Consider the following 26,604-nt stretch of genomic DNA (forward strand, 5'->3'; position numbering starts at 1 on the left):
TAATTATTTGATTTTTAAAAGTTAAAACTTACAAACTCTACATCTACCTATTTTGTTTTATTATTTTGTTATTCAATTTCTACAAGTGTTTTAAAAAACCAAGTCATTACAAGAAAATTCACATTCAATTGACTATTATAATTTCTAATTACTTGACATTTTTATGAAAAATGTAAAATAATAGGATAATTCATAAGAAAAGACATCAATAAATCTTTTTTGAAAAAGCAAAAGTTAGGAGGATTTTTTAAGAAAATTTCACGCTAACACAATCTTAATATTTTAAAAAACGCTAACTTTAATCATAGTCTTCTTGTCATATTTTAAATGTCAAGAATTACTAAGTAATGAGAAAGGGTATAGGCGTCTACTAACTTACCCTCACTTTCTTTATTTTGTTTGTCTATTTTTCCCCGAATTTCACAATCTTCCCTCTCTAACGAAACGCTCCCTTTCAAGCAAAACGCTCCCTCCCACAAAACCTTCACGTCATCGGTGCTTTAACATCGTTGATGACTTGTCATCGATGGTGTCTTCACACATATGATTTTTTAAACAAATTTTAATATATATATATATATATATATATATATATATATATATATATATATATATATATAAATGACTATTTTCAAATATAGAAAAATGAATAAAAAAATTACAAATAATAGTAAAATATCAAAGTCTATAGACAATGATAAACTACTATTTGTGTATAGACCGTGATATTTTGTTATTATTTATATATTTTTAACAATTTTATCATTTAAAATATATATATATATTTTTAAAGAGTGAAAATCTACTAAGAAAATAAACAAACTGAAAATCATTGTCAAAATAGGCTACATTTTAAGACCCTATCGTGAACCAACAGAAAAAACATCTGCAACCAATTAGAAAAAATGGCCGTTTCTACACTGCAGCAGTCGGAAGAAAGTTGTTTGAACTTTGAATCTGCAGAAAGCCTTTGCAGCAAAGGTGTAGCAATCTTTGGTATCCAAGGTAATTATCCAAAAAGGAAAATTTAAAAAAAAAAACAAAACAAAACAAAACACCTTTGCATTTTGTTCTTTGTAATCAATAATTTACTCCATCTTTCAAAATTTTCAATTAGCACCCTTAAACTCTTAGAAAAGATATTTCAAAAAGATATTTACTATTAATTTTGGATGAAAGTTGTTAGTATTTCAAAAAATGCGCTTGCAATTTTAAAAGTTTTAGTAGTACCCACCAAATTTTAAAAATGTTTTAAAGTACTTAGTATCTAGAAAAAAAAAATTAATACCTAATTTAAAAAATGTTCTTGAACTTTTAAAAGTTATATTAATACTCTTGCCCTTTAAAAAAAATAAAAAATGTTCATTAGTATATGTATCAATTTATTTGGAGTTATTTTGAGTTGGAAAATAACCAATTTTAAATTAAATAAATTATAAGGGGTGTTCAAATAACCCGACAACTCGAACAACCCGGACTACCCAACCTAAAATATAAAGGTTGGGTTGAGTTAATTTTATTTTTGGGTTGGGTTGGGTTAAACTTTTTCTATTTTTGTTGGGTTGAGTTGTGTTATGAGTTGCTAAAAAAAATTTGGATTAACCCAACCTAACCCGAATTTTATATATATAAATAAAATATACTATATATATTTATATTTGTTTAAAATTTAATTACTTTGTATTGATTAATTTGTTAATTTTAAATATTTTTATTTTAAAAATTGTTATGATATTTGTCTTTATTTGAAGTTTGCAATAAATATCTTAGATATAATTGATATTTAGCATTTGAATTTTATGAGATTTTAGCTATTAGTCATATGTTGTATATAAATTTACATATTTTTAATTAAAAAGAAAAAACAAATTATAACCTGACAACCCAACCCAACTCAATCCGAATTTTAAGGTTTGGTTGGGTTAGAGAATTTATTTGAATTCTTTGGATTACCAATCCAACCAACCTGAATTTTCGTGTTAGTCCAAAAAATACCCTCATATCTAACTCAACCCAACCCATGCACACCCCTATAAATTATATAGATACTTTTTTTTTTTTTTTTCATATTGGTACTCTCATTTTTCTCTCTTTTATCCAATTTTTATACAATTTTTCCAACAACCAAATATAAATCAAAATTTCGAGTTAAAGCATTAGATCCCACAAAATATTACACAAGGTTTTGAGATATGAACAAAATGGCAAATAGAATGAAGACGATGAAACTCCCTACAAGTGGTTTGGTGTCAAACGCAGTTATATTTCTGATAATCACATAGTTGCAATTCTTTCGAATACTCATTTGCCAACAACAACTTTACTAATACAATCAACTTTGCTCTTTCTCACCTTAGAGAAAGTCCATCGTTGTAGACATCTATAAGTTTCTAATAACCCCCACTGCTTGGTCGTCATCTTCCCCACATACATCGATCTATAGGCAGCTGGAAGCGTTACAGATCATATTGGATGATTTTCAATTTTTGTTTCTGAAATGTTTAGATACTGTGTATTTATGATTCTAGAATGTTTAAATAGAGTGTATCTGTGGTATTCGAGTGTATTTGTGGTATTCTAGTTGTTTTTGAACTAGTGTATCTCTGCATTCTCGTTTGTACTTAATTTTATTATTTTGGGTATTTTTGCCATTTACTAATTAGCATTTTCTATTATATAAAATTCTTTGTGCTATTTTTATAATTTTGAAACTTTTTTTTACCATTTTTCCAAATGAAACTTTAAAATTTGTTATTTCTCTTATCAACCCTCGATAATTTTTACTAGGGGTGTTCATGGGTTAGGTTGGGTTGAAAGACTTCTTAAACCCAACCCAATTGTTCGGGTTGTAAATTTCTTGGACCCAAATAGCCCTTATTAAAAAATGAACCCGACCCAACCCAACTATGAAATATTTGGGTTGGGTTGGTTCGGGTTAATCGAGTCATTTATTTAAAATTTTGTTCTAAAAAGAAGCAAAACGTAAATATGTAAAAATCTAATTTTATTATTTTCATATATTAAATTAAGATTAATTACTTAACTTCAACTTATATAGTGAATATTTTCTGTCTAAAGTGCAAAGAAATGACTTTTAAGAGTTGTTGAAGAATAAATTATTAAAAAATATTGGAATTAAATAAAATTAAAATCAATATATGTATAAATAATTGTGTTATGAGTAAATTTTTTTTTTTAAATTAATAATAAATTCGAGCTGGTTCGGGTTATATTAGGTGAATCCATGAACCAATCCAACCCATCAAATTTTCATTTATTTGAACCCAACCCAACCAAAATGAGTTGATAATCCAACCCAAACCACATGGATTGGGTTGGATTGATCTGTTTTTTCGGGTCATCACGTTTTTTGAATACCCCTAATTTTTACCAATGGAATCAAACTTAAGTGGGTGAGCCTACCACCCCTACTATTTAAATACTATTTTTGTTGTTCACCCATGTTTTTTTTTTTTGTTTCTAATGAAATGAAGGTCAGAACTCAGAAGAGGCAGATGATGGGCCTTTTATCCGAAAATGGGCCCGAACCAAAACAGACCGATGCGCGCTCGACGATAGCACAGTTTTGGGCTTATTCTCAAGGGAAGTCAATGTCAAAAGAAATTCATCCTGACCCGAGAAGGACGGGAAGTCTCTAATCCTCTGGTTCCCAGTTGTTGCTCGAGGACCGGGGAAGGGGGAAGGAGAAGCGAGAGGAAGAAGAAGAACTAAGAAGTCATGCCGAAGAGAACGACGCATACATACTCGAGCGAGGACGCCGCACCAGATGGACCAGATTCTGATCTCTTCGTTTACTACTGCAAGCATTGTGGATCGCATGTCTTAATCACTGGTACTCCTTCGCCTGGATTCTAGACTCTCTTTATTTTAACTTATCAAGTTTGTTGAGAATCAATTTATAATAAATTTATTGATTCAATGTGGAATTAACAGCTAGAGATGATATGGAAGGTATTTATGTATATCAACTTCATGCAATTTGATGAAAATGTTCGTTCTGTTTGAAGGACGGATGTAACCTAGGGTAGGTTATCGTTCTGCTTTATTCTAAAAGTTGAGCTAGAAATGAGGAAATTTAGGTGCACTTTGTACTGTTTTCATGCCAAGTTGCCTTCTTCTTGACCAGGATTAGTGTTTGTGTGAACTAATGACCAGGATTATCTTGCTATTATTCCAAGAAATAAGCATTTTGCCTGGTATTTAACCGTACTGAATATATATACTATAAGATACTCAATTGCAGAAGATGCCAAAAAGGAAGACGGACAAGGCTTTTGTGTTGGACAAGAAGAAACATCTTGCAAGGTTAAATATCAATGAGGCAGGGAAAATTCTATTGAAAAGGTGATTTTGATCTCTCTATGTGTGTGTATTGTATATATATTTGGGTATTTCAATTTTATGTCGGGTTACGAATAAATTTGCATTGAGATGCTTGAGGGTCAAAATTTGAGTTACATACAGGGTTTCACTTTTGAATCGATAGTATATCTGCTCTTTAGATAGACTCAGACTGATATATATGGGTCAATATAACCAAATGAAGTTTCTGACTATATTAACAAATTGAGGTTCAGCATAAGGTTAGCTCTGTTCTCCGATGCTGCCAATTAAAATATAAATGTTCCCTTGTTAGTTACATGGAACTTGACCTGATGAAAAATATTAATTCTATCTGAGGGATGCATGCATAATCGTAATCTAGAGTAAGCTCTCTGTTTTATTGGTCAAACTAAGCCTGAGTCAGGTAATTTAGGTGCGTTCTGTACCATCTGCATGTGAAAAGATAATCTGGGCAACTTGCTCGCCCCATTTTCTTTAAATACGGTACCACAAACAAGAAGAATAGGCATGGGATTAATAATTTGAAAAGAGGAGAGTTTCACGCATGCATCTCCTTGATGATCTCATTGTCAAATAGAGTCTAGATGTGGGTTTAGTTATTTATGTATTTTTCTCTTTTGTGTGTGTGTGTGTGTTTAAATAAAATAAAATAAACAATTTATAGTTCATATCAGATTATGTTGGGAAAATATGGAAAATTGTTGAATTAACACATGCGTTGTTTATAATTATTTTTCAGGGGTGAAGGGAAACTTGAAAGGCAATACCGCATGAACTGTATAGGCTGTGGACTCTTTGTGTGTTATCGCTCAGAGGAAGATTTGGAATTTGCTTCTTTCATATACGTTGTTGATGGTGCACTTAGTACAGTGGCTGCTGAAACCAATCCACAGGTAAGCCAGTCTGTTATAATAATGACAACTGCTTTTCATTATATTGCTCACGACGTTTGTTTTTTCACTGTAAGCATCTTGACACTAATTCCAATTTAAAGAAATTTTCTCTAGCGCAAGATGTAAAAGATGTTGAATATTTTATTACCATTTTTAGAATTCATTACTAAGAGATTGCTGGTATGTTGATCTTCGTTGACTCCTGATGAATATATCATATAGTCGGACACTTCTTCTAAAATTGTGGGTAAAAGCTTATTGTTATTTTAATAGAATACAGCTTCTACTATACTATTAGAAAAATCATTGAGATGAAAACAATGGAAGTTTTACGTTTACCGGCACTTACTTTACTTTGGTTGGTATTTTAAGCTTTGGTTAATTCTTGGTGCACATACAATAGTAATATGAAAGTATAGTATTTTCTTTACAAAGGTGTTTCAATATCTTTTTGTGATTTGTAAACAACCACATCAATTCTCACTCAAGATAACAACTTAGGATGCTCCTGTGCCACCCTGCATATCTCAACTTGAAGGAGGACTTGTCCAAGTAGCCATAGAAGTTGAAGATCGAGCACAGCGCTCAGCAATCACAAGTATAAAAGATACAAGTGCTGTCATATTTATCTTTATGCACATAATCTTTAATGATTAATCTTTGCTATTGTGTTGTCTAACAAAGAAGAACAGGAGAAGTCAATTCTGGAACGTAAGATTAAGTATAGTTTCAAGAGTGTGAAACTGTATTGAAATCAAACAATATCGTAGGATTTTGTACTAACGATCCATTTTTATTTTGTAGGCTAGCTCATTAGCGTGCTGTCATGATTGAAGGGGGGAAAAAGCTGTTATTTGATTGGGGAGGTTTTCATATACGAAGCCTTATTCATAATTTTAACATTATGATACACATCCTGTAGCATAATCCATTGTGTAGAACAATTTCATGAAGAACAAGTCCTAATAGATCTAGGGGATTTTAAAAAGTACAGGATAAACATCTCTAGGTGGGAATTTGATGGGTGAACTCTAGGAACAGTCAGTTTATGCTGAGATTAACTTGTATACATTCTGATTAAATATCCCTGTCCTATGTTTTACGCTGCAACTGTTGACTATCTGTTCACATATATTATTTTCTTGATTATAGACTCTATCTCATAGAAACACACATACACACACACAAAAAGAATGACATGTTTTCTTTCTGCAGGAGTAAATGCTGATGATGTACGTGTCGCTGTTGCGGCGCCTGCAGCACGTGGAGAAGCCAACAATGAGCTTTTGGAGTTCATGGGAAAAGTACATTCTAATTCTTGCTAAGCTATATATATATATATAGGTTCTGGATCTTCAATGCCTGCATGATTTTGCATCCTCTTTCAGCCTCTGCATCTACTTAAAAGCTATCTTCTTCAAAGCAGGTGTTGGGACTGAGGCTTAGCCAAATGACTCTCCAACGGGGATGGAATAACAAATCGAAGCTTCTTGTGGTGAGTTGATCACACCTGGTAATGCTTTGATATTCAATCGTCCCGTTTCTCTTCTCATGGACGTTCTTTATTGCTTATTACATTCCCACCCACGAGGTGGTTTTTTTTTGCTAACTCGAATCTGACATCAAAATGTAAGATGTGGAGGATCATTCCCACCCACTTGTTACTTGTTAGTATTTATTATCTGAAGATTCTGTGCATGTTTGAGAGTGATCTTGAAATTATTAAAATTACTATTTCATATTTAAAAAAGTACTTCGATACACATCTTTAATCACTCAAAATTAATTTAATATTTAATTTTACACTTTTACATACAATTTTCAGATCATTATAATTAATTTTGAATTATTAAAAACATGATTTTAAAAATAACAAAATCCCAAGCATGCCCTCAGAACCGACTATTTCTGTGATGTTCTTGTTGCTTGTCAGTGGATGTTGTATTGTAAGTGTAAAATTCTGTAAATTATTATTTCAGGTTGAGGATTTGTCTGCCAGACAAGTGTATGAAAAACTTCTCGAGGCTGTGCAACCTTGACTGACACCGTTTAATTAGCGACATCTTTTACGCTAAGTGATAACGGATGGCAATCCAATCTTAGTTTTGTAATTTTTTATATTACGAATTTGTGATGAGTGAATTTGAACTTGGGATTTTTTCTCTTCCATTTGTAGTTCAACAATATAGGGTGAGGACTCAAACCTTTGACACCCGTAATCATGATTTTAATTTTTGTGGATTAATGTCTATTATATCATAAAAGAATAACGGATCAATCAGATAACATAGCATTATATTGAAAAAAAGTATGTTAAATGCATTAATAAATAAATGGAAAATTTTCACAAACTATTTATAGAAATAATAAAAAAGAAAATTGATAAATATTGATAGATTTTTATGAGTTTTTATTTTAGATAGACTTCTATCAACCTCTTGTGTAAATAGTTATCTTTATTTTTTAATTTTTAAAAATCTTTCTTAATAATAAGGGGGAGATTGATGTATAACAACGATCAACAATCTATTTAGGGAATTTTACGTTCAACATTGTTCTCTCATGGGAAGAAATGCCTTTGTTCACGTAATGTAGGTAATGTAGGGAAAGTAGTGTTCCCATTGTCTAAAACAATAGAGGGGAGAGATTGGAAGGAAGAAGATAGGAAGAGAGACGTTGAGAGAGAAAAATAGAATCAGGTTAACAAATCTTATTTTTAAAAAATCAGCTAAATAACATATTTGCCCAATTTTGTAAGTCAATCAACCCCGTTACTATACATATTAATTAGAGGATATTTGAAGCAAAAAGTTAGTTATTATAGTTGAGATATAATAGTTTGTGTTTGACTTTAATAATGTGTTTGAAGGATAAACTATTTTAGTTTGAGAAATGAATGATAAATATTGTAACAAAGAATAAAAAATGATGAATATAAAATAGTCAAAATTGTAACAAATAATAAATATTGTAAGAAATGAGGGTTTTAAAATAATGTTCCGTAACTAATTGGGGATACAAAATAGTATTTACTATAACAAGAAGTGATATTTTAGTCTTAAAATAATCCTTATCCCAAACACACCCTTAAATGTTATTACAAATTTACAGGTATATACACTTATTAATTAAATAATAGGTCAATCTTGATTACTTATAATAATTGAACACTTATCCAAATTCATATTTACAAGTACTTGGCTTATTCAATTTATAAGTTTGTTGGTGAAGAGCTGTAGAGTCAAGTTGAACACCAACAATATTTAAGGATGTAATGCTTATATATGGATCCCAATAATCCCATGAACGAATTAGCAAGTAAAGAAATTTAAAATAGACAGTAACACAGCTTCTTCGTTATTTTTTTTTTCCCTTGTTGACAATAACATAATCACAGTTGATAAACGTTAATCCTTTTATGAAATAATGATATATAATATCGCTGCATTGGCTTTAATTTTACCACTACATTCTCCTTCTGTCCTACAACGTTCTACAAAATGTAAACCTTGTCAATTGAATGAATATTGAAATGAAATATCAAACATCATAAAAAAAAATATTCTCCACATTATCATCTAAAATTCATCATGATGACTTGAAACTAGAGACACACCCAAACACGATCGAATGGATATCGATATTTTCTAAGGACTGGAGATATAAAATATATTAGGTAAATTAAATTTCTAATAGATTTCTCAGATCTGGTACTCTATTCTAGAGTGAGAAAGCAAGGCAATGGGGCCACAATATTCAGCAGTGAACAAGGTAAAAACCTGGCAATGACTACAAACTCAGAGTGATGTCAATCACCAAAGTTTCTCCAATTATTTGACTCCTTGAGACTTGGAAAATTTGGAGGCGAGCAACTTCTCCAACTCCATTAAACTGAAAGATTCAACAAAATTTACAAACAAATCACCCCCTTTCTTTGTAACCAAGGTGTAATTTAATTAAAAAAGAAACAAGAAAGTCATAATGTAAACTTACATTTCATATTTTCTATAGGCTTCCTTCCGTTTTGCCAAATATATGCCACTGTCTTTTGGTAGATCGCTAAACGAATCACCTGCAATAACAAAAGAAAAATTCAAGAACGGGTATGCGTGGCCGAATTTGTGAGGGAAAAGACCATTTTCTAATTGTATTCTTAATAAGAAACCTCCAGTTCCAGTATTTAGAAATTGAGTCGAGTATAACTTTAAGTGTACTTATAAGAATGGTGAGACATAAGAACTAAGAAGTCTTTTAAGAATAGTATATAGAAAAAAGTTTACGGGGAGGCAGTGCTGGTTTCATTAAGACATCCTTGTGAACTTTCAGAGGAGATTTGTCAGGCAGCTGAGAACCCTGCCCAAGAAACGATAAAATTTCATTACAGAACAAGACCACAAGTGCCAGATCGGTTGAGGTAATAAGATACTAGCCAACAAAAGAAGTCAATGAGAATTTGTAGAACTTAAGAACACAGGACAGTATCAATACTAGAATCTTTTAGTTAGCAGATTCAGGCAGTACTTTAACTGACCTGTTTAGATTGACTTTCTAAATGTTTAATACACATCAATTGACTTTCTAAGTGTAAATATGTTTTTAAGCAGTTAGAAGGTGAATCAATCAAAACAACCTTCAATCAGTGAAGTGAATCCCCAACAGTTCATATGAAAAAAAGAAACTCATTTAGATACCTTTTTCTTTTCCTTTCTTTTCAATATCTTCAAATGACACTTTTTGATATAGTGCATTAAATGATAACGAGAATGTCTTGAACACAGCTGATCTCTGATGGTGGGATTTTCGGTCAACCAATCAGATATTTCCTTAGACTTGACAACCTCATCTTGATGTAGAGACTCTAACCAAGAATAAACAGGTATCCACTGGTTGGTGCGTTGAAATCGAGCATGTGGAAGATCGCCCTGATACCCTTGATCATCCTCATCTTGTTGTTTATGAATCTCTTCCTTTCCCTGTCATGGAACATATTATATTTCAAATCATAAGTTTATTTAGGGTTCATAAACAAGAAAATGTACCAACCACAGATGAAATGGCTAAAGGGAGAACAATGGAAGCAAAAGCACTGCAGTGCGTTAACAGTTTAGCCACCGAAAGCATAACAGTTTCATCAAACTACATTCTACTTTTCAAGTCTCGACCTAATCAATAACTAAGGGTTAAAATATCGATGTCGATATCGATATCAAGATTTCAATTTTACAGATATATCGATAAAATATTGATATCGACGGATTCTGTAAGTAAAAAAATTTAGACAATTTGTTTATATTAATAAATAAGTTGTTTTTATACTCAAACTTAGTTATGGATATTGTTATTAGTATTTCTATTCATATTGGATTAAATAGATGACATTTTTTTATTTTACGTGCATTTATAAAAGATATTAAAGATATCCATAGATATTTAATATCAATGTTGAATCCTTCAATTTATGTATATATCAACATATTGATAGATATTTTCATCATTGTCGAAAACCAAATCTAGAAGTTATTTATCCATCAACAAAAGAACTAGGATAGTAAAGCTCTTAACCCGCATAGGGCATTGCATGACAAACTGCCTCTGAAACAAAAGCGCAATTCAACCTCTACATCATAAACATTTCCGTTCTCCCTCTAAAATCCACGATTCTAAACACGATGAAGAGGCTAAGTTCTGATATAAAGGACTACACCAACATATTTCAATAATAAATGCAACAGAAAGAAAGTAGCGTAAAGTACCGTCGCCTGACTGGAAAGTCTCATTAAATTTTGAATGGAAATCAGCCTCTGGCAAAGGTCGGAGCGGGGCATTGATTTGAGGTTTCCAGGTAAAGAGGCATGATTGGAATCGATCCAAGCTTCAACCTCTTCCATGGACCCAGCTTTGGCCTCCGGGAAGGAGCAAAGCCAAGCCCGTGCCATGATTTCCCATTCTTGGGATTGATCGCCTTGGTCGCTAGGGTTTACCTCAGATGGCTTAGGGTCTTCTCCTTCTTGGGTTTGTTCCACTGGATTCGACATTTTACTCGCACTTGTTGCAGATTAAGAAGCTGGTCTGATTGTGATTTCCTGTGTCGCATTCTTCGTAAATCCAATTAACGAAATTTTGTTGTTAACATTAGAAATTTACAAGTAGAAGAAGAACACCTGTTCGTCGATTTGTTAATTCCCAAATCCGTTTTCTTCTTCTTTCTCCTTCATTTCCCCATGCCTCTGAGTTCGCCTTTAAAATACCAAATGACCTCGAGATTTTGTTTCAAACTTTTATGTTTGCCGTTCAACATTAAAATTTAGTTTTTTTTAAAAAATACCCCCTAGGGTTTCTTTTTCCCCTCCTCACCCAGAAGAATAGTAGAAATATTATGTCATTTGAATTATTATGATTTTAGTATATAAGTTTCTTTTTAAGAGTTTAAATTGACGTGATCGGTAATATGTGAAAAATAAAATGTGTCACTACACTTTATAATTATATACATCAACCATCATATCAATTTTCATTCTTTATTTTTATTTTCTAAAACAATTTTAAAGTTTGATCATAAAAATGATTTTTTTAATTTAAGTGTAAATAAAATAAATTTAAAAATTTAGAGATATTTTGTATAATTTAAACTATCAATATAATTGTTTCATATTTATATAGTATAACATGACTGATGAATTTACTAATTAATATCCTTAAACTTGTCGAGTTATATTATCTTTTATTCTAAACATTTTTAAGGAATTTTATGAATGTTCAAATGAGTAGACAATTTGAACAGTTTGTTTTATCCAACTCAAACTGTAAGTGTTGAGTTAATTTAATTTTGTTGATTTTTTTTCTATTTTTCGGTATATATATATTATGTTTTAATTTTTGGGTTTAGCGATACATATTTTATGTTTTTCTTTTAGGATTGTTACAATATTTGTCTTTGTCTATCATTTATAATATATATCGTAGATCTTTGGTATTTAATATTTAAGTTTTATGAGATTTTAGTTCGTAGACATGTGTTGTAGTAGATAAATTTAAGTATTTTAGATTAATAAAAAATAATTATAATCCGACATAACGACCAAACTCAACCCAAATTTTAAGAATTTGGTTAGAGACTCCATCCAAGTCTTTCAGTTAGCCAATCCAACCAATTCGAATTTTCAAGTTAGTTTGAAAAACCTCCCAATCCAACCCATATACCCTGGAAACTTTTATTCTAACCTTTCAATTTCATTAAATTGCATTTTTTAATCAAATGGCATCTCAAACATGTTAAGAGTTGCAATCTTAACCTTAATCTTAAAGAATTGTTGTAATTTTTATTGTCTAATAAGTTTTTGTTTGTAAATTAGTAATATATATATATATATTATATGCTTTCAATGAATTATTACTTATTATCAAATACTCGTTAGACTAGAGAACTCCAATCTCTCCCATAGGACCGTGTCCTGAAGGGGTTCCCTGATTTGGCGGAGAATGGGAGGAGTGGAGAAAAAATCCCCATGAGCTAAATAAGGACGAGGACGGGAATGTCCCTACCTGTCCCTCGTATCCGGTTAGCCTCTATTTGTTTATTTAGTATAATTATTTAATATTATGTTGTTATCATTATTATACAAATATTATATTTAAATTCCAAATTTGATTATTTATTGATCAAGATAATGAATATGTTTAAATTAAATATTTAAATTTAGATTATATATGTACCTAATTTGATTTATATTTATTTCTTTCTCATAAAAAATGATTATTTTGTTTAGACCAAATTTTTAGTAATTTATCTTTAAATTATCACGACTATCCATAATATACAATTTAGTAATAGAGTGAATTATTTAATTAAAATTTGTGTAAGTGATTTAAATTAATTAACTTTTTTAAAACAAGAAAAACTAATTGGAAAAAATTCCCGCAGGGAAACGCTTTGATTAAGCCTTGATACAAGTTGTTGATGGCTTAAAAGGCAAACCAAAGTAAAGTGTCTTGCAAGGCGAAGCCAAATCACATATAGGATATTCATATCATTACAAGACATCAGAATTCCCTTACAGAATGGAGAAAAACAAGAGCTACCATTCATAGAAAGCTAATTTACATTCTTAGACCATAAGAACAGACATCGTTTCTTTCGACAATACGTGTCGACGGTTCATTGGATAAAACATCCATGAACATAAGAAGGATATGAACCCTCCCCATTTAGATAAGCTGCTGAATAAGATATTTCTCTCAAGTCTCAACTAGAGTATAATAGATGGCAAGATTAAAGCAACAAAATGCCATGAATGACTATAAAATTGCCACCAACAAGACCTTCAAAATTTGATTGTTTCCCCATCCAAACTTGTCAAAAACCAAAGCTGCCAACCAACAGAGGAAATAGTATGATCAACCAAGAGTTTCAGTCCCCACAATATCATCAGTACTTGAAAGCACTAATTAAGTAAACCAAATGAAAATCTGCTATCATTGCCACTAACTAATGCAAAACTACAAAAAGAGTATTCAACAGAATCAATGAGAATGACAAGTGAACTTTGGTGATTGATAACGACGTGCAAGTTTTTGAGGTCCTTCCATGTATCTAAATAACCACAACACTGATGATCATGCAAGAATTCCAGCACCTTAAAGCAGACTACTACTTCAGCAAAAACTCAAAACCAAAAGACAACATATGGGAAAACTAATAGAAGCACGGCCAAACACATTAGCCAGATCAGCAAGTAGTAAAAGCTCTGTGGAACAAACCGCAGAGTTAGCCTTTGAAGCACTTAGATTCAACCAGGAGGATCATAATTATATCCTGCAGTAATAACCTACTTAAGGATGTAAAACTTTTTCGACGACAGAGTTGTAAGTGATAGCCTGATTTTGATTGAATATGATATGCCTTAAAAAGGCTAGGAAAATATAATTTGTTGATTTTGGTAGTCCTCCAGTTATCCAGTATACAATATGCATATAAGAATGTCTTTACTAAAGAGATGAGGAATGATGATTATTGAGTAGCAGTTTCATGTACATAAGGTATAAAATCCAAAAATGTATTTGACATTAAAAAAGATTCCAGGTAAGAAAAGCAAGAACCATGACAATCAAGAAATACATAACTTATATCCCTATAAAACATGTACATGAGTCTTTCTGACCCCATTGTATTAACACCATGAAGAACAGTAAATATCACGAAACTACATTCAACAGGTCAACCTCTTCAATGGGTCATACCTGTCAATAGAGTCGGTTCAGTATCTCGCTATGAACTACTTTTTCTTCGTAAGTGATGTATAACACAAGGTGATCCTTCAAACAGATCCAATAAATAGCCTTCCAAGTCATCGGATGTGTACTTTATATACCTCCCAGCATGTCTTGTATTCTCTAACTGACTTCCATGTCTTCCCAAGAAGGCACGATATGCAGGTAGCGCTTTTGCGGACACTGAAATTCGGAGCTCTTCCCGTAGTTGAGCATCTGGAACCTTCCAGCCTGTCTGAATTCTATAGATTTCCTCAAAGCCAGCATTGAAATTTTTGAATTTTTCCTTTAAAGTAGCTAGTTTCAGAGCACTATTAGAGCTCCCACCAGTACCTTCTTCCTTTAAGAAAGATAATAGCTTGCCCCAAGATGCCCTAAGATAGTTTGTTGCATAAATGCGAACCTGACCACGGCGCTTACGAACCCAGCGGTCACCCAAGAGCTTTCCAAGCTCAGAATCTTTCACTTTCTGCACAATATATTGTATATTGTTCATGAGAAATATATATTGTATTGAATCATCACCATAGAGTTTGGATTTTCTCTCTAAATTGGTCTCCAGTGTTGCTATCAATGAAAACAGACGACGAGCTAAAGGAGACATAGTTTCTAACTCCAAATTGTCACCGCCATCACCCCCTAGATGATGCAAATCCTCATCATCTCCTTCTAAAAGAGCATCTAGAGTCTTACTATAAACCACAACCAATGTTAAGTAATTCATGACATATCGAGTGAGCGGGTGAATCTCAGCATTTAACATTGTTTTCTTAGAAGTCTCATTCCGAACAGCATTCTCAAATTCAGCAAATGTACCTTTGGCGGCCTCTCCCAGCCTAGAAAGTACTCCTCGAGCCTCCTCAATCACAAATTCATCGGTTACCATAGCCTGCAAGTCAGGGAAGACGTATTCCAGAGCTTCATACATATCTAGAATACGAAATAGCTTCTCTACTGACCTTTCCCCTATAGCAATGGCTTCTGCAAAATTCAGTAATTGTCTGATGCACCCTTTTGCAGTCTCATTGAAGCAAAGTTCCTCAGAGTCATCAGACCCACTAAAGATATAGTCACACAGTCGCTTCTCGGCAGTCAAAAGTACTCGAACACTGACCTTAACAGCTTGGATCCATTTCTTCATCTTCTCGTCCAAGATTTTCCAGTCAATTTTCTGAACATCCTCAATACTTAGCTTCTCAACTCCAAGAACCACCAAACACTCATCTAAAGCATCGCGTCGGACACCAGTATACACATTCACACACTCTTTTTCGTATCCAGACCGAATCATCCGGTCGGCGATCTCTTTCAAATCAACAACAGCATCAGGATGGATCAAATCGACCCGCAAATCATCGCCCAAACTAACGCCACGCTCATGGTAAATTCCCGAACCACGGTCAACATCAGCGAAGGACTCAAATTCATCGGAATTTTCGCTGTCGTGTGAAGCGAAAGAGAGGGAAACCTTACGAATTGAACCGTAGAGATGCTCAGCATCGAGAGGGACAGTGCTCCGAATCAACATATGACGAAACTCATCCTCAAGCCTCGACATAGCGATCTGGATCGCGTTCTCAGCACGGTCGACGATCTCAGCAGAATCCGAACGAATTGACAAGTCGTCGATCCACTGAATAATATCATCGACCGCCGTTAAGTACTCAGCCGCCTCATCTGGCGAGTCCTCCCAATGAATTGAGTTCCTAGAAGCTCCATGACCAGAATCCCAACGAAGAATCACCTTCTCAGCAGCTTCAAATCGATCCTCCTCCCTCTTTGAATCCCCACTGTTGACCAAACTGGTGATGTTAGAAAGACGATTGTCAAAACTAGAGAAGATCAAAAGCATGTCGTCTCGAACCTCCTTAGGGGTATTATTGAGGCTATTTACTATCTGCTGAGCGGTAGCCATAACTCTATCTTCCCCACCGCCGCCGCCACCTCCGCCGCCAATACTGGTGGTCGTCGTCGCCATTCTTTACACCTTCCGTTAATCAAGCACTCCCAAAACAATAATCAAAACCCCCAAAATAAGGAAGAAGAAAGAAAGTTACCAGGAAAAAAAAAAAAAAAAAGGGTTTCAGAGAAAAGGAGGAGAAATGAAAGATGAAGGGTCAAGAATTTATGCGAGTTGTTAAACAAAATTTCATTGGAAATGTGAATGGCAATATCTTTCTTTATTTTATTTTATTTTTATTTTCATTTGGAAATTATTTAATTATTTATTTTATTTTTCTCGTTTCTGACTTTTTTGTTGGAAGGAACAAATAGGAAATGTTTGTGATGTGGCATTGAGAAGGTCCGGTGGGTCCCACTCCGACTTAAATTCTTTAAACAGTAGCCGGCTGCTTTGCCTGACGATTGCAATAACAAAACAACTGTTAAAAAAGATATTTTATTTTAGATTTTATTTTTTTAAAAAAAAAAATCTTTTTTTCTTAATTAATTCGGTGAATTATCCGCAAGAAAATTACAATTTGAGCTTGATTGGCGTGGACTGATGACTTTCAATATTGGAATTTTGAGGCCCGGTTGGTTTGGCATATTTGCGGTTTTGTCCGGTCCGTCGTTTTCGTAAACCGACCGTGGGGTCGGGTCTGACACTTTTTCTTGGTCTCGGTGTCCCCACGCCGCCCGATTTTGACCCATCTTAAGATATATAATAATGCGTACTTCTGTTGAATTAATCTTTCCATTTCTCCGTCCCCGAAAAAAGAAAATATATTTTAAAAAAAGTTAATTGACCTTGTAAAAAAAGCTTCTGTTGAACTAACAGGAGTAACCTATTAAGTTATATTATATTATCAATAATAATTAAAATAGTTTATAATTCGTGAAAAAAAATACAATTTAAAACATTAAAAAAATTGTGAATTAAATATTTAAGTTTCCATTTGGTAACCATTTTGTTTTTTAAAATTAAGTCTATTTTCTCTTCATTTCTTGTCATGAATTGCATCTTTCTTTAAGTATAATGGTTGAATTTTTAACCAAATTACAAAAATAAAAATAAGCTTTTAAAAGCTATTTTTCTAGTTTTCAAAATTTGGCTTGTTTTTAAAATCATTGAAAAAAAGTAGATAAAAAATAAAGAAATTTTGAGGTGGAAGTAGCGTTTATAGCTTTAACTTTTAAAAACAAAAATTCAAAAATTAAATTGTTACCAAATAAGATCTAAGAGATTAACGACTAAAATGATGCAAACCTATAATGTTAGGAACTAAAAATATGTCTTAATTAAGACCATGCTTCTTTTACTAGTTTCAAAGTTTCAAGTGTAAAAATATAATCCAAATTCACATGATGTTTGAATTATAAGATATACTTTTACTCGTTGCATGGAATAAAATGTTTCAATAATATCATGCAAAATTATATATTTCTTCTTGTGACATACTGTAACGACCCGACTTTCTAGGACTTATATTAGGTCGTTACTACATGCATGTATAAATCCCAAAAAACAACGATTTCATAAATTTTAACTAAAATCAAAAGAATTTTATTAAATAAATAGCTTTTGTAAAATCTAAACAATTGAAAATCTTTGGTCGAGGTCCCTCTGAAATAAAACCAAATTTCATGATGCTTTATAAATAAAAATTTTAAACAATAGCATTCTTAATTTAAACATAGCATCTATCTAGTCCCAATAGCACGATCACGAATTCCTTCTGTCATTCTTCTGGTATGTCATTATCCTATATGGAAAACATAATATAATAAAGAATGAGCATAGAATACTCAGTAAATAACCAATTACTGAGCCCTCTAGGTAACATGTTAGTCTCCCTATCCAACCAACAATGTACATTCTATAGCATAACAGTCGTGGTGAACTCGAAGGGTTATATATCAATCGTAAACGTGATCCCGAAAGATCATGGATCAGTCGTAAGCATGTAAACACAAATAAGTCATAGGCGTGTATCCTAAAGGTACACATATCAGTTGTAAGTGCGGTCCCGAGGGAGCACACATAAGTCATAGGTATATACCTGAATGTATACAAAACAGTCATAAATGCAAACCCGAGGGTGCACATAACAATCACAGGTGTGAACCCGAAGGAACACACAATTAGTCGTAAAGTGTACACTGCCCAAATAAGAAGGTTAATAGTTACCTTATATACTTAGCATGCATCAGTCCACATATATATATCCTTTATCATGAACACGGTCACTTTACTCATGAAAAATTACCAGAATGCCATCAGTCAACATATCATTAAATAGTAATCAAATATAAAGTAGTAGGGGTGTTCAAATAACCCAACAACCCAAACAACCCGGACTGCCCAAATAAGGGTTGGGTTGGGTTAAACTTTTTATATTTTTGTTAGGTTGGGTTGAGTCATGGGTTGGCTAAAAAAAATTTGGGTTGACCCAACCCAACCCGAATTTTATATATATAAATAAAATATACTATATATATTTATCTTTGTTTAAAATTTAATTACTTTGTATTGATTAATTTGTGGATTTTGAATATTTTTATTTTAAAATTGTTATGATATTTGTCTTTATTTGAAGTTTGTAATAAATATCTTAGATATAATTGGTATTTAGCATTTGAATTTTATGAGATTTTAGTTATTAGTTATGTGTTGCATATAAATTTACATATTTTTAATTAAAAAAATAAATAAATTATAACCCGACAACCTAACCTGAATTTTAAGGGTTGGGTTGGATTGGGTTAAAGACTTTATTTGGATTCTCTGGGTTGCCAATCCAACCAACCCGAATTTTCAGGTTAGTCCAAAAAACACCATCAACCCAACCCATGTACATTCCTATAAAGTAGTCTTATCATCATCATATGGTTGGGATGATTGGTTCGAAGGAAAACCAGTAATAAGACACTTACCTCAACTAATCTCAATAATAAGTAATTCAATCTTTCCTTTGGCCTGATTTGAATTATGGATTAAGTCCTTAATTGCGTATCGACTTTAATAAACTTCTCAATAAAATAGCTTGCTCCAACAATTACCTCCAAGCTTAACATAAGCCCACCGATAAAAAACATGTCAAAATCTCTAAAATCAACCTCTTCATGTTTGTGAAGATGATTACTACTTCGACTACAAGCTTGATTAATTCCATTACCCTTCTTTTTGTAACTTTTAGTTTTCTTTTGTTCAGAGGAAATTTGTTTGGATTTCTCAAATTTGTCGTCAAATAGAGAGAAATAGGATTTCTTGTAAACATCCAGGAACTGAACAATTCATCGAAAATGACAACTTTAGGATGTGATGCAAATTGGACAAAACGACCAAAACTTCACCACCCTTTTTGGACGGAGGCTCTAATTCCGTCACACTTTGAATCAACCGTTCCAAATGGTACCCATGACTGAAATTGAGACCCATGATGGAAGCAACCCTCTCCAGATGTCGGATGGGCATCGCGACTTAGGAACTCCGACGGTGAGGGCTATCACTAGAGGCAACAGTGATTGAGCAGCGGTGTAGGTAGAGACCGACGGACGAAGTTTTTGTGCATGCAAGTGTAGAGAGAGAGAGTGTGAGATGTGTGCAGCGGCTGGAACTTGTATTAGGGAGCAGTAAATAAATCTTGCTCATTCTTTATTAACCACAAAAAGCCTTTATATAGGCAAGTACATAACAGAAAGCAAGATACAACAATAAGAATCATTCAACAGTATTTATAATAAAACTCTAACTAATCCTTATGTCTAATACTCCCTCTCAAGATGGTATTATCGAGAACTCCCATCTTGAACATCAATGGAAAAAACAAAGAAGTTGGTAAGGCTTTGGTAAACATATCAACAATTTGCAAGTGAGTTCGGATTTGAAATAGTTTGACAGTACCACGGATGATGTGATCTCGGGTGAAATGACAATCAATTTCTATGTGCTTTGTCCTCTCATGAAATACTAGATTTTTGGCAATATGGACAATACCTTCATTATCACAGTATATTAAGGAAGGGTGAGCAAGAGGTACTGAAAATTCTATGAGAAGTTGAGTAATCCACAATAACTCACCCGTTGTAGCTGCCAGTGCTCGGTATTCGGCCTCGGTAGAGGACCGAAAGACAGTAGATTGCTTTTTAGCCTTCCAACTGATGATGGATTCTCCTAGGAATATGCAAAAACTAGATATAGACTTCCTTGAATCAGGACAAGAGCCCCAATCAGCATCAGAATATGTTTTTAACTGAAATAAAGTGATAGGTTTCAGCAAGATACCTTGTCCAGGAGAAGCCTTCAAATACCGCAACAAAGACATGATAGCATCAAGATGAGGCTAGCATGGTTGAGCAACGAACTGGTTGAGCTTGTGAACAGCAAAAGCTATGTTAAGACGAGATATGGTTAAGTATAATAGTCGCCCAATGAGCCTTCAATACATTGTTGCATCAGGTAGGAGAGTATTAACATCAGTATGCAGCTTCAGTGGGGATCAAGAGGCAGAGGAGCTGGCTTACAAGCCAACAAACCATGATCTTCCAGAAGTTGTAAAGTATAATTTCGTAGAGACAAAACAATGCCTTTAGAAAACCTTGCAATTTCGAGTCCCAAAAAGTACCGAAGGGAACCCAAGTCTTTTAACTTGAAGGTCTTGTGAAGGTGATCTCTCAACTCATGTAACATAGGTAAGAAAACACTGATGATGACTACGTCATCTATACAGACGAACAAGGTAATAAATGACTCTTCAGAACCTCGAAAGTAGTCTGATTTTGACTGAGAAAAGCCCAAACAAATGAGAGCTTTTGAGAATTTGTCAAACCATTGTCTTGAGGCTTGTTTGAGTCCATAGAGTGACTTGTGCAAGCAACAAACTAGATGCTCCCCCTGTTTGTGGACAACATTGTGCTTGTATCCTAAGGGTAAATCCATCTATACTTCCTCAATTAGATCACCATGTAGGAAAGCATTATTGACATCTAGTTGAAGTAGGGGCCAACCTTTGGAAACTGCAAGAGTAAGAAGGACTTTGACAGTGACTAGCTTAGTAACAGGGGAAAACGTCTTAATGTAATCAAGGCCCTCTTGCTGTGTGTACCCTTTAGCTACTAATCATGCCTTATAGCGGTCAATGCTTCCATCTGCTCGATATTTGATTTGTATATCCATTTGCAGCCAATAAATGTTGTCCTTGAGGTAAGGGTACAACAGACCAAGTCTTGTTAGTCTCCATTACTAAGATTTCATCTTGCATAGATTTGCGCCAATGCTCATGAGGGACAACCTAATGATAAAAGAGCGGTTCATATATGGCTAAGACATTGAGTGCAAAGAGTTTATGATCAGGGTGCAATTTTTCATAGGACAAAACAGCTTGTAAGGGAAATTTCTTATGTGTTTGCTGAGGTTGCTTTTGTAATAGAAGGTTGCAATGGTAGTCTTTGAGATATGAATGTTGTTTAATGACCCTTGTAGAACGTCGAGGATGATGAGACTGATGGGCACTGCCAATATTGGGAGGATTAGGTAAAATGGTGGTAGCTACATCATTTGGTTCATAGGAAGGTTCAACAAGATCAGGCATCTCATGAGAAGTGACACTGTGTAGCTCATTGGGAGCAGGTGTTGAAGTGTCCTTCGAAGAGTATGGCTAATAGATGGTAAATGATTTGCATAATCAGATGGTTCTCTGGAAAAAGTAAGCGACAGTGGTAGTACTAAGTCAGGAAAAGAGTCAAGTACCTCATCTTGAGAGTTGATTTGATGAAAAGGGAATATGTCTTCATGAAAAACAACATCTCTTGAAATAAACATCTTCTTCTTCTCAATGTCATATAAACGGTAGCCTTGACACCAGTGGGGTAGCGCAAAAAGATAGAGACAATGGCCCGTGGTTGAAATTTTGTAAGCAAAGTAGATGCAAAGCAAAGACAACCAAATGTACGAAGTGAATGCTTATCAGCATGTTCACCATTCAATCGATAAAAGGGAGTTTGCCAAGATAGAATATGAGATGGAGTTCTGTTAACCAAATAAGAAGCAGTCAATATGCATTCTCCCCAAAACATGATTGGCAACCTAGACTAGAACAAGAGAGACCGTGCTACATTTAACAAATGTTGGTGTTTTCTTTCCACTACCGAATTCTGTTAAGGCTTTTCAACACAAAAAAATTGGTGGAGAACTCCTTTAGAAGCAAAAATATCAGTAAAAGCCAAGTCTGGTGCATTATCAGATCGAAAAACTTTAATAAAACGACCATATTGAGTCTCAGCCAGTTGAAAGAAACGAGGAACGATAGTAATAGCTTCAGACTTGTTTCTCATCAGAAAAACCAAAGCATATCGAGAGTAGTCATCAACTATTGTTAAGAAATAATGATATCCGGCATGAGTAGGCTCATTATAGGGGCCCCAAACATCACAATGTATAACATCAAATGCATGAGCAGCAAGCCTATTATTACTTTGAAAAAATAGTCGTTTATGTTTTGCTAAAGGGCATATCAAGCATTTATTACAAGTATTATCCAACTCAACATGTAAAATATCTTTTAGTGAACTAAGATGCTTGTGGGATGGGTGTCCAAGACGATTATGCCAAGTAAAGGTAGAAAATGCAGTAGTGGAAGAACAAACAAGTTCTGTAAGTATAGAAGAATGTGTGGAGGAATGTAAAGACTTAACAACTGAAGCTTGTAAAAGATATAGTCCATGCCATTTGCTAGCCTTGCTAATCATCTTCAAAGAGTACTTGTCCTGAATTAGATAAGAATCACTGGAAAAAGTGACCATTACTGGTAGATGAGAAGTTAAAAAGCTTATGGAAATCAAGTTGAAATAGAATGCTGGTATATATAATACATTCTGTAGCATAATATCGGTAGTTATTTGGATATCTCCAACAAATTCAACAAAAAGTTGAGACTGATTTAGTAAAGAAATACTTGCTGGTTTAATTGGTCGTAAAGAAGTGAATAAGGCCTTATTATAGCAAATGTGTGTTGAAACACCAGAATCAAGTATCCATTAATCAAAAGATATACCAGGAAATGAGCAAATACCTACTACATGTCCATTAGAATTGATTGGTTCTGCTGCAATTGTGGGTGATTTGAACTTGTTGAGATGAGATTAAAACATGGCTAATAACCCTTGGCACTGCTCAGTTGTAAGAGAAGAAAGAGAATCAGAATGTTCTATTTTTGCTGATGATCCAAGAGACTTATAAAGCTTGTGGTCAGTAGGATAGCCATGAAGTTTGTAGCAATGATCAACTGTATGTCCTTGAAGATTGAAGTGGGTGAAAAATGGCCTCTTCTTCTTTTTGTGTTGATTGATGTTGCAGAAATTATTTAGAGTAGGTTGGGAGGAGGTCGAGGAACTATTTTTCACAAGAAGAGCAGTCGCATTGGATGAAGACACATTAAGGCTAGGGGATAAAGAGAAAGCTTTCTAATCAACTTCTTGTACTACCAAAGAAAAAGCACGATTGATAGAGGGTTATGGTTCCATCAGCAGCAACTGTGATCAAATAGGAGCAAAGGTTTAAGCCCATTAGAAAAGCCATAATATACTCCGTTTGAAAGTATGTTTGTAGATTCTTCCACAGGAACAGGAAGGGCGATAGGATATCAGTTCATTCCACAACGTTTTTAACTTTGCATAGTATGTAGTGACAAAATGTTGGTTCTGAGTGAGGTTGGAAATTTCCCAACGAATCGGAAAAACCCTTGGTCGATTCTTACGCTGGTATCGTTCTTGAAGATCAGCCCAAATTTCTTGCGCGGAGTCAAAGAAATTGATGCTCGCAGAAATCTCTTTAGAAAGAGAACTAAGAATCCACACAGTTACTACGTCATTGCATATGATCCAATATCTAAGTAACCCACCATAAGGATGAGGAATTTCTCCATTGATGAAGCCAAGTTTATTCTTGACAGTGAGCCCTATCTTCATCGCCTGACTCCATGAGTTGTAGTTCGATTCCGTGAGAAGATTGGAAATGAGCACAAGAATGGTACTGTTTAAGGGATGAAGAAAATAAGGGTTCTGATATTGTTCAAGAATGGAGGAATGGGAAACTCGAGCATTCTCCATGTAGTTGGAGTTTTCTAAAAAAGGCGGGTCGTCGTTCCCGATCATGGAAAAAATAGAGAAAAAGAGAAAATATTTTGGAGGGAAGACGAAAGTCGAAAGAGAGAGAAAAAATTGGGAGGGAAGGTGAGGGAGAAATATTTCCGATTTCTTTTAATGCTCTGATACCATATTAGACAGTAGTAAATAAATCTTATTCATTCTTTATTAACCACAAAAAGCTTTTATATAGGCAAGTACATAACAGAAAGCAAGATACAACAATAATAACCATTTAACAGTATTTATAACAAAACTCTAACTAATCCTTATGTCTAATAACTTGCAAGCAGAATTAGAATTTTTTTCACATTGGAATGTAGGTTAGGCTTAGAAAATCGGGGAATGAGGTGCAGATTTATAAATTTTGAGTTTGTGATGGAACCATTAAATTTTGAGTTTGTGATGGAACCATTAAATTTTGAGTTTTTTCTTGTACTATTTATAAATTTTGAGTTTCATCTTAATTATTTTATTATAGTCAAGTTTAAAATAATCTAAAAAATTTAGAAAAATATTTGTTTTTTGAATTTTGAAATATAGTTTTGACTAAAATTATAACTTTATTTAATTTATTGTTTTATAATTTGATATTTTGATTTTATTAGGTTTTGAAATAAAATGTTATACAAACATTTGTCTCTTTTACTAATTTAAATTGGAGTTTTCAACACATATAATTTAAATAAATATACTTAATTATGCAAAAATCTAGTTCAATTTACTTTTTACCCCTCCCTACTCAATTTTGATTAAAAATGTATATATAATAAGAAGAAACGCATATAAGGGATGTTTCTTGTAGTGATCAATTTACAGCTAGGATAAATAAATAAAAAAAAAACATATAAACAAAGGGAAGAGAGCGAATTAAAAAAGACAATCTAATAAATAATAATAATTAAAAAGAAAAAACTCCAAAATGAAAAAAAAAAAAAAAAAGAATTATCATTAAACTAAGAATCTGTTTAAAATGAATTAGAAAATCTTTTATTTAAACATTCTTGATTTAAAATAAAAACACGTGTTTGACAACTCTTTCTTATAAGTATTTTTACATATAAGTTTGTTTGGTTTGTTATATACTAAAAATATTTTTTATTAATGCTTTCCAAAATTGATCGATGGTAGCCAAAATTTGGCCAGAGTCGGTGGTCGAAAGTTTGCCAGCAGGGGTTGTCGACGGTGGTCATTGAAGTTGGCCGACAGCGATCACCAGAGATGGGGTCAAAGTTGGTCGACGGTGACCGAAGTTTGGCGACAGTCGGCGGCCAGAAGTCCATCGACAGGGTTGTCAGAAGTCCGTCGGCAGGATCGTCGGGAGTGGTGTCCGAAGGTGGCCGACGATAATCGTCGGAGGTGGTGGTCGGTGTTGGCCTATAGCGGCCGCCGGAGGTGGTGTCTGAAAGTTGACCGACAAACTTCCTAAATTAAATTAGGAAAAAGAAAAAAAAAACATAACCCATGAGTTTGAATAGTAAAGAGGGTAGTAAGCGTCGCTTCCTAAACAAGTTCACAAGGGTTGGGCTTAGAATACCTAACCCATCCCAAGCCTAACCCTTGAAACAAACACAAAAAATAATTAACCAATTTACTTTAAATTAAATCTAAATTTTCAAATTTTTTCAAATATTTGATTAAAGGAATTCAAAATAAACGAATTATCTTCTCCTAATTTTTTAATTAGATTTTGGATCCAAACTCCAAATTTAGAAAAAGTAAAATTTTAAAGCCACAATTTTCTCTTTTTCCTTCTTAAATTTTATTTCCTTCACAACTCCAAATTCCAAATTCTTTTGCCAACCAATTTAAATCATTTATGTTATCAAATTAATTTAAATTAAACATCTTCTTCAAATATCTCGATTTGGATTAAAAAAAAATTAGTGGAAAATAAAACTCAATAACTTAAAATATTCAACTTAAATTCACCTAAAGTTTCAAGATTTACACATATAATTTGATAATTCAATGATAAATATTTAAATAAAAATGG

The 26,604-nt window shown here is 33.3% G+C and overlaps 3 protein-coding genes across 8 annotated transcripts; 1 reads left to right on the forward strand and 2 right to left on the reverse strand.

The window, feature by feature from the left end:
• Window positions 1-3,555: 3,555 nt before the first annotated feature.
• On the forward strand, window positions 3,556-7,503 carry LOC120083722 (UPF0235 protein At5g63440). 5 transcript variants are annotated; one of them, XM_039039575.2, is made up of 7 exons: window positions 3,556-3,853; window positions 4,251-4,365; window positions 5,105-5,258; window positions 5,760-5,856; window positions 6,474-6,562; window positions 6,685-6,753; window positions 7,238-7,503. In XM_039039575.2, the coding sequence occupies exons 1-7, from the start codon at window positions 3,739-3,741 to the stop codon at window positions 7,295-7,297; spliced, it is 699 nt and encodes a 232-aa protein (XP_038895503.1). In that variant the 5' UTR covers window positions 3,556-3,738; the 3' UTR covers window positions 7,298-7,503. The 5 variants fall into 5 exon arrangements, 3 of the variants coding, with proteins under 3 accessions (XP_038895503.1, XP_038895504.1, XP_038895505.1); XM_039039576.2 differs by having other exon boundaries at window positions 3,608-3,853; window positions 6,685-6,771; XR_005483525.2 differs by having other exon boundaries at window positions 3,622-3,853; window positions 6,474-6,602.
• A 1,271-nt stretch (window positions 7,504-8,774) lies between these two features.
• Window positions 8,775-11,648, reverse strand: LOC120082533 (ribonucleoside-diphosphate reductase subunit beta). 2 transcript variants are annotated; one of them, XM_039037737.2, is made up of 6 exons: window positions 11,420-11,636; window positions 11,012-11,341; window positions 9,950-10,231; window positions 9,539-9,611; window positions 9,252-9,330; window positions 8,775-9,149 (listed from the first exon to the last, which is right to left on the reverse strand). In XM_039037737.2, the coding sequence occupies exons 2-6, from the start codon at window positions 11,291-11,293 to the stop codon at window positions 9,089-9,091; spliced, it is 777 nt and encodes a 258-aa protein (XP_038893665.1). In that variant the 5' UTR covers window positions 11,294-11,341; window positions 11,420-11,636; the 3' UTR covers window positions 8,775-9,088. The 2 variants fall into 2 exon arrangements, with proteins under 2 accessions (XP_038893665.1, XP_038893664.1); XM_039037736.2 differs by having other exon boundaries at window positions 11,012-11,648.
• Window positions 11,649-13,243: 1,595 nt separating this feature from the next.
• EXO70F1 (exocyst subunit exo70 family protein F1) lies at window positions 13,244-16,770 on the reverse strand. The gene is made up of 2 exons (XM_039038690.2): window positions 14,496-16,770; window positions 13,244-13,624 (listed from the first exon to the last, which is right to left on the reverse strand). Exon 1 carries the CDS (start codon window positions 16,501-16,503, stop codon window positions 14,524-14,526), a length of 1,980 nt encoding a protein of 659 aa, XP_038894618.1. The 5' UTR covers window positions 16,504-16,770; the 3' UTR covers window positions 13,244-13,624; window positions 14,496-14,523.
• Between the last annotated feature and the right edge of the window lie 9,834 nt (window positions 16,771-26,604).

The sequence above is a fragment of the Benincasa hispida genome, chromosome 8, assembly GCF_027475165.1.
Source record: "Benincasa hispida cultivar pf3 chromosome 8, pf3_genome.v1.1, whole genome shotgun sequence".
NCBI lineage: Eukaryota > Viridiplantae > Streptophyta > Magnoliopsida > Cucurbitales > Cucurbitaceae > Benincasa > Benincasa hispida.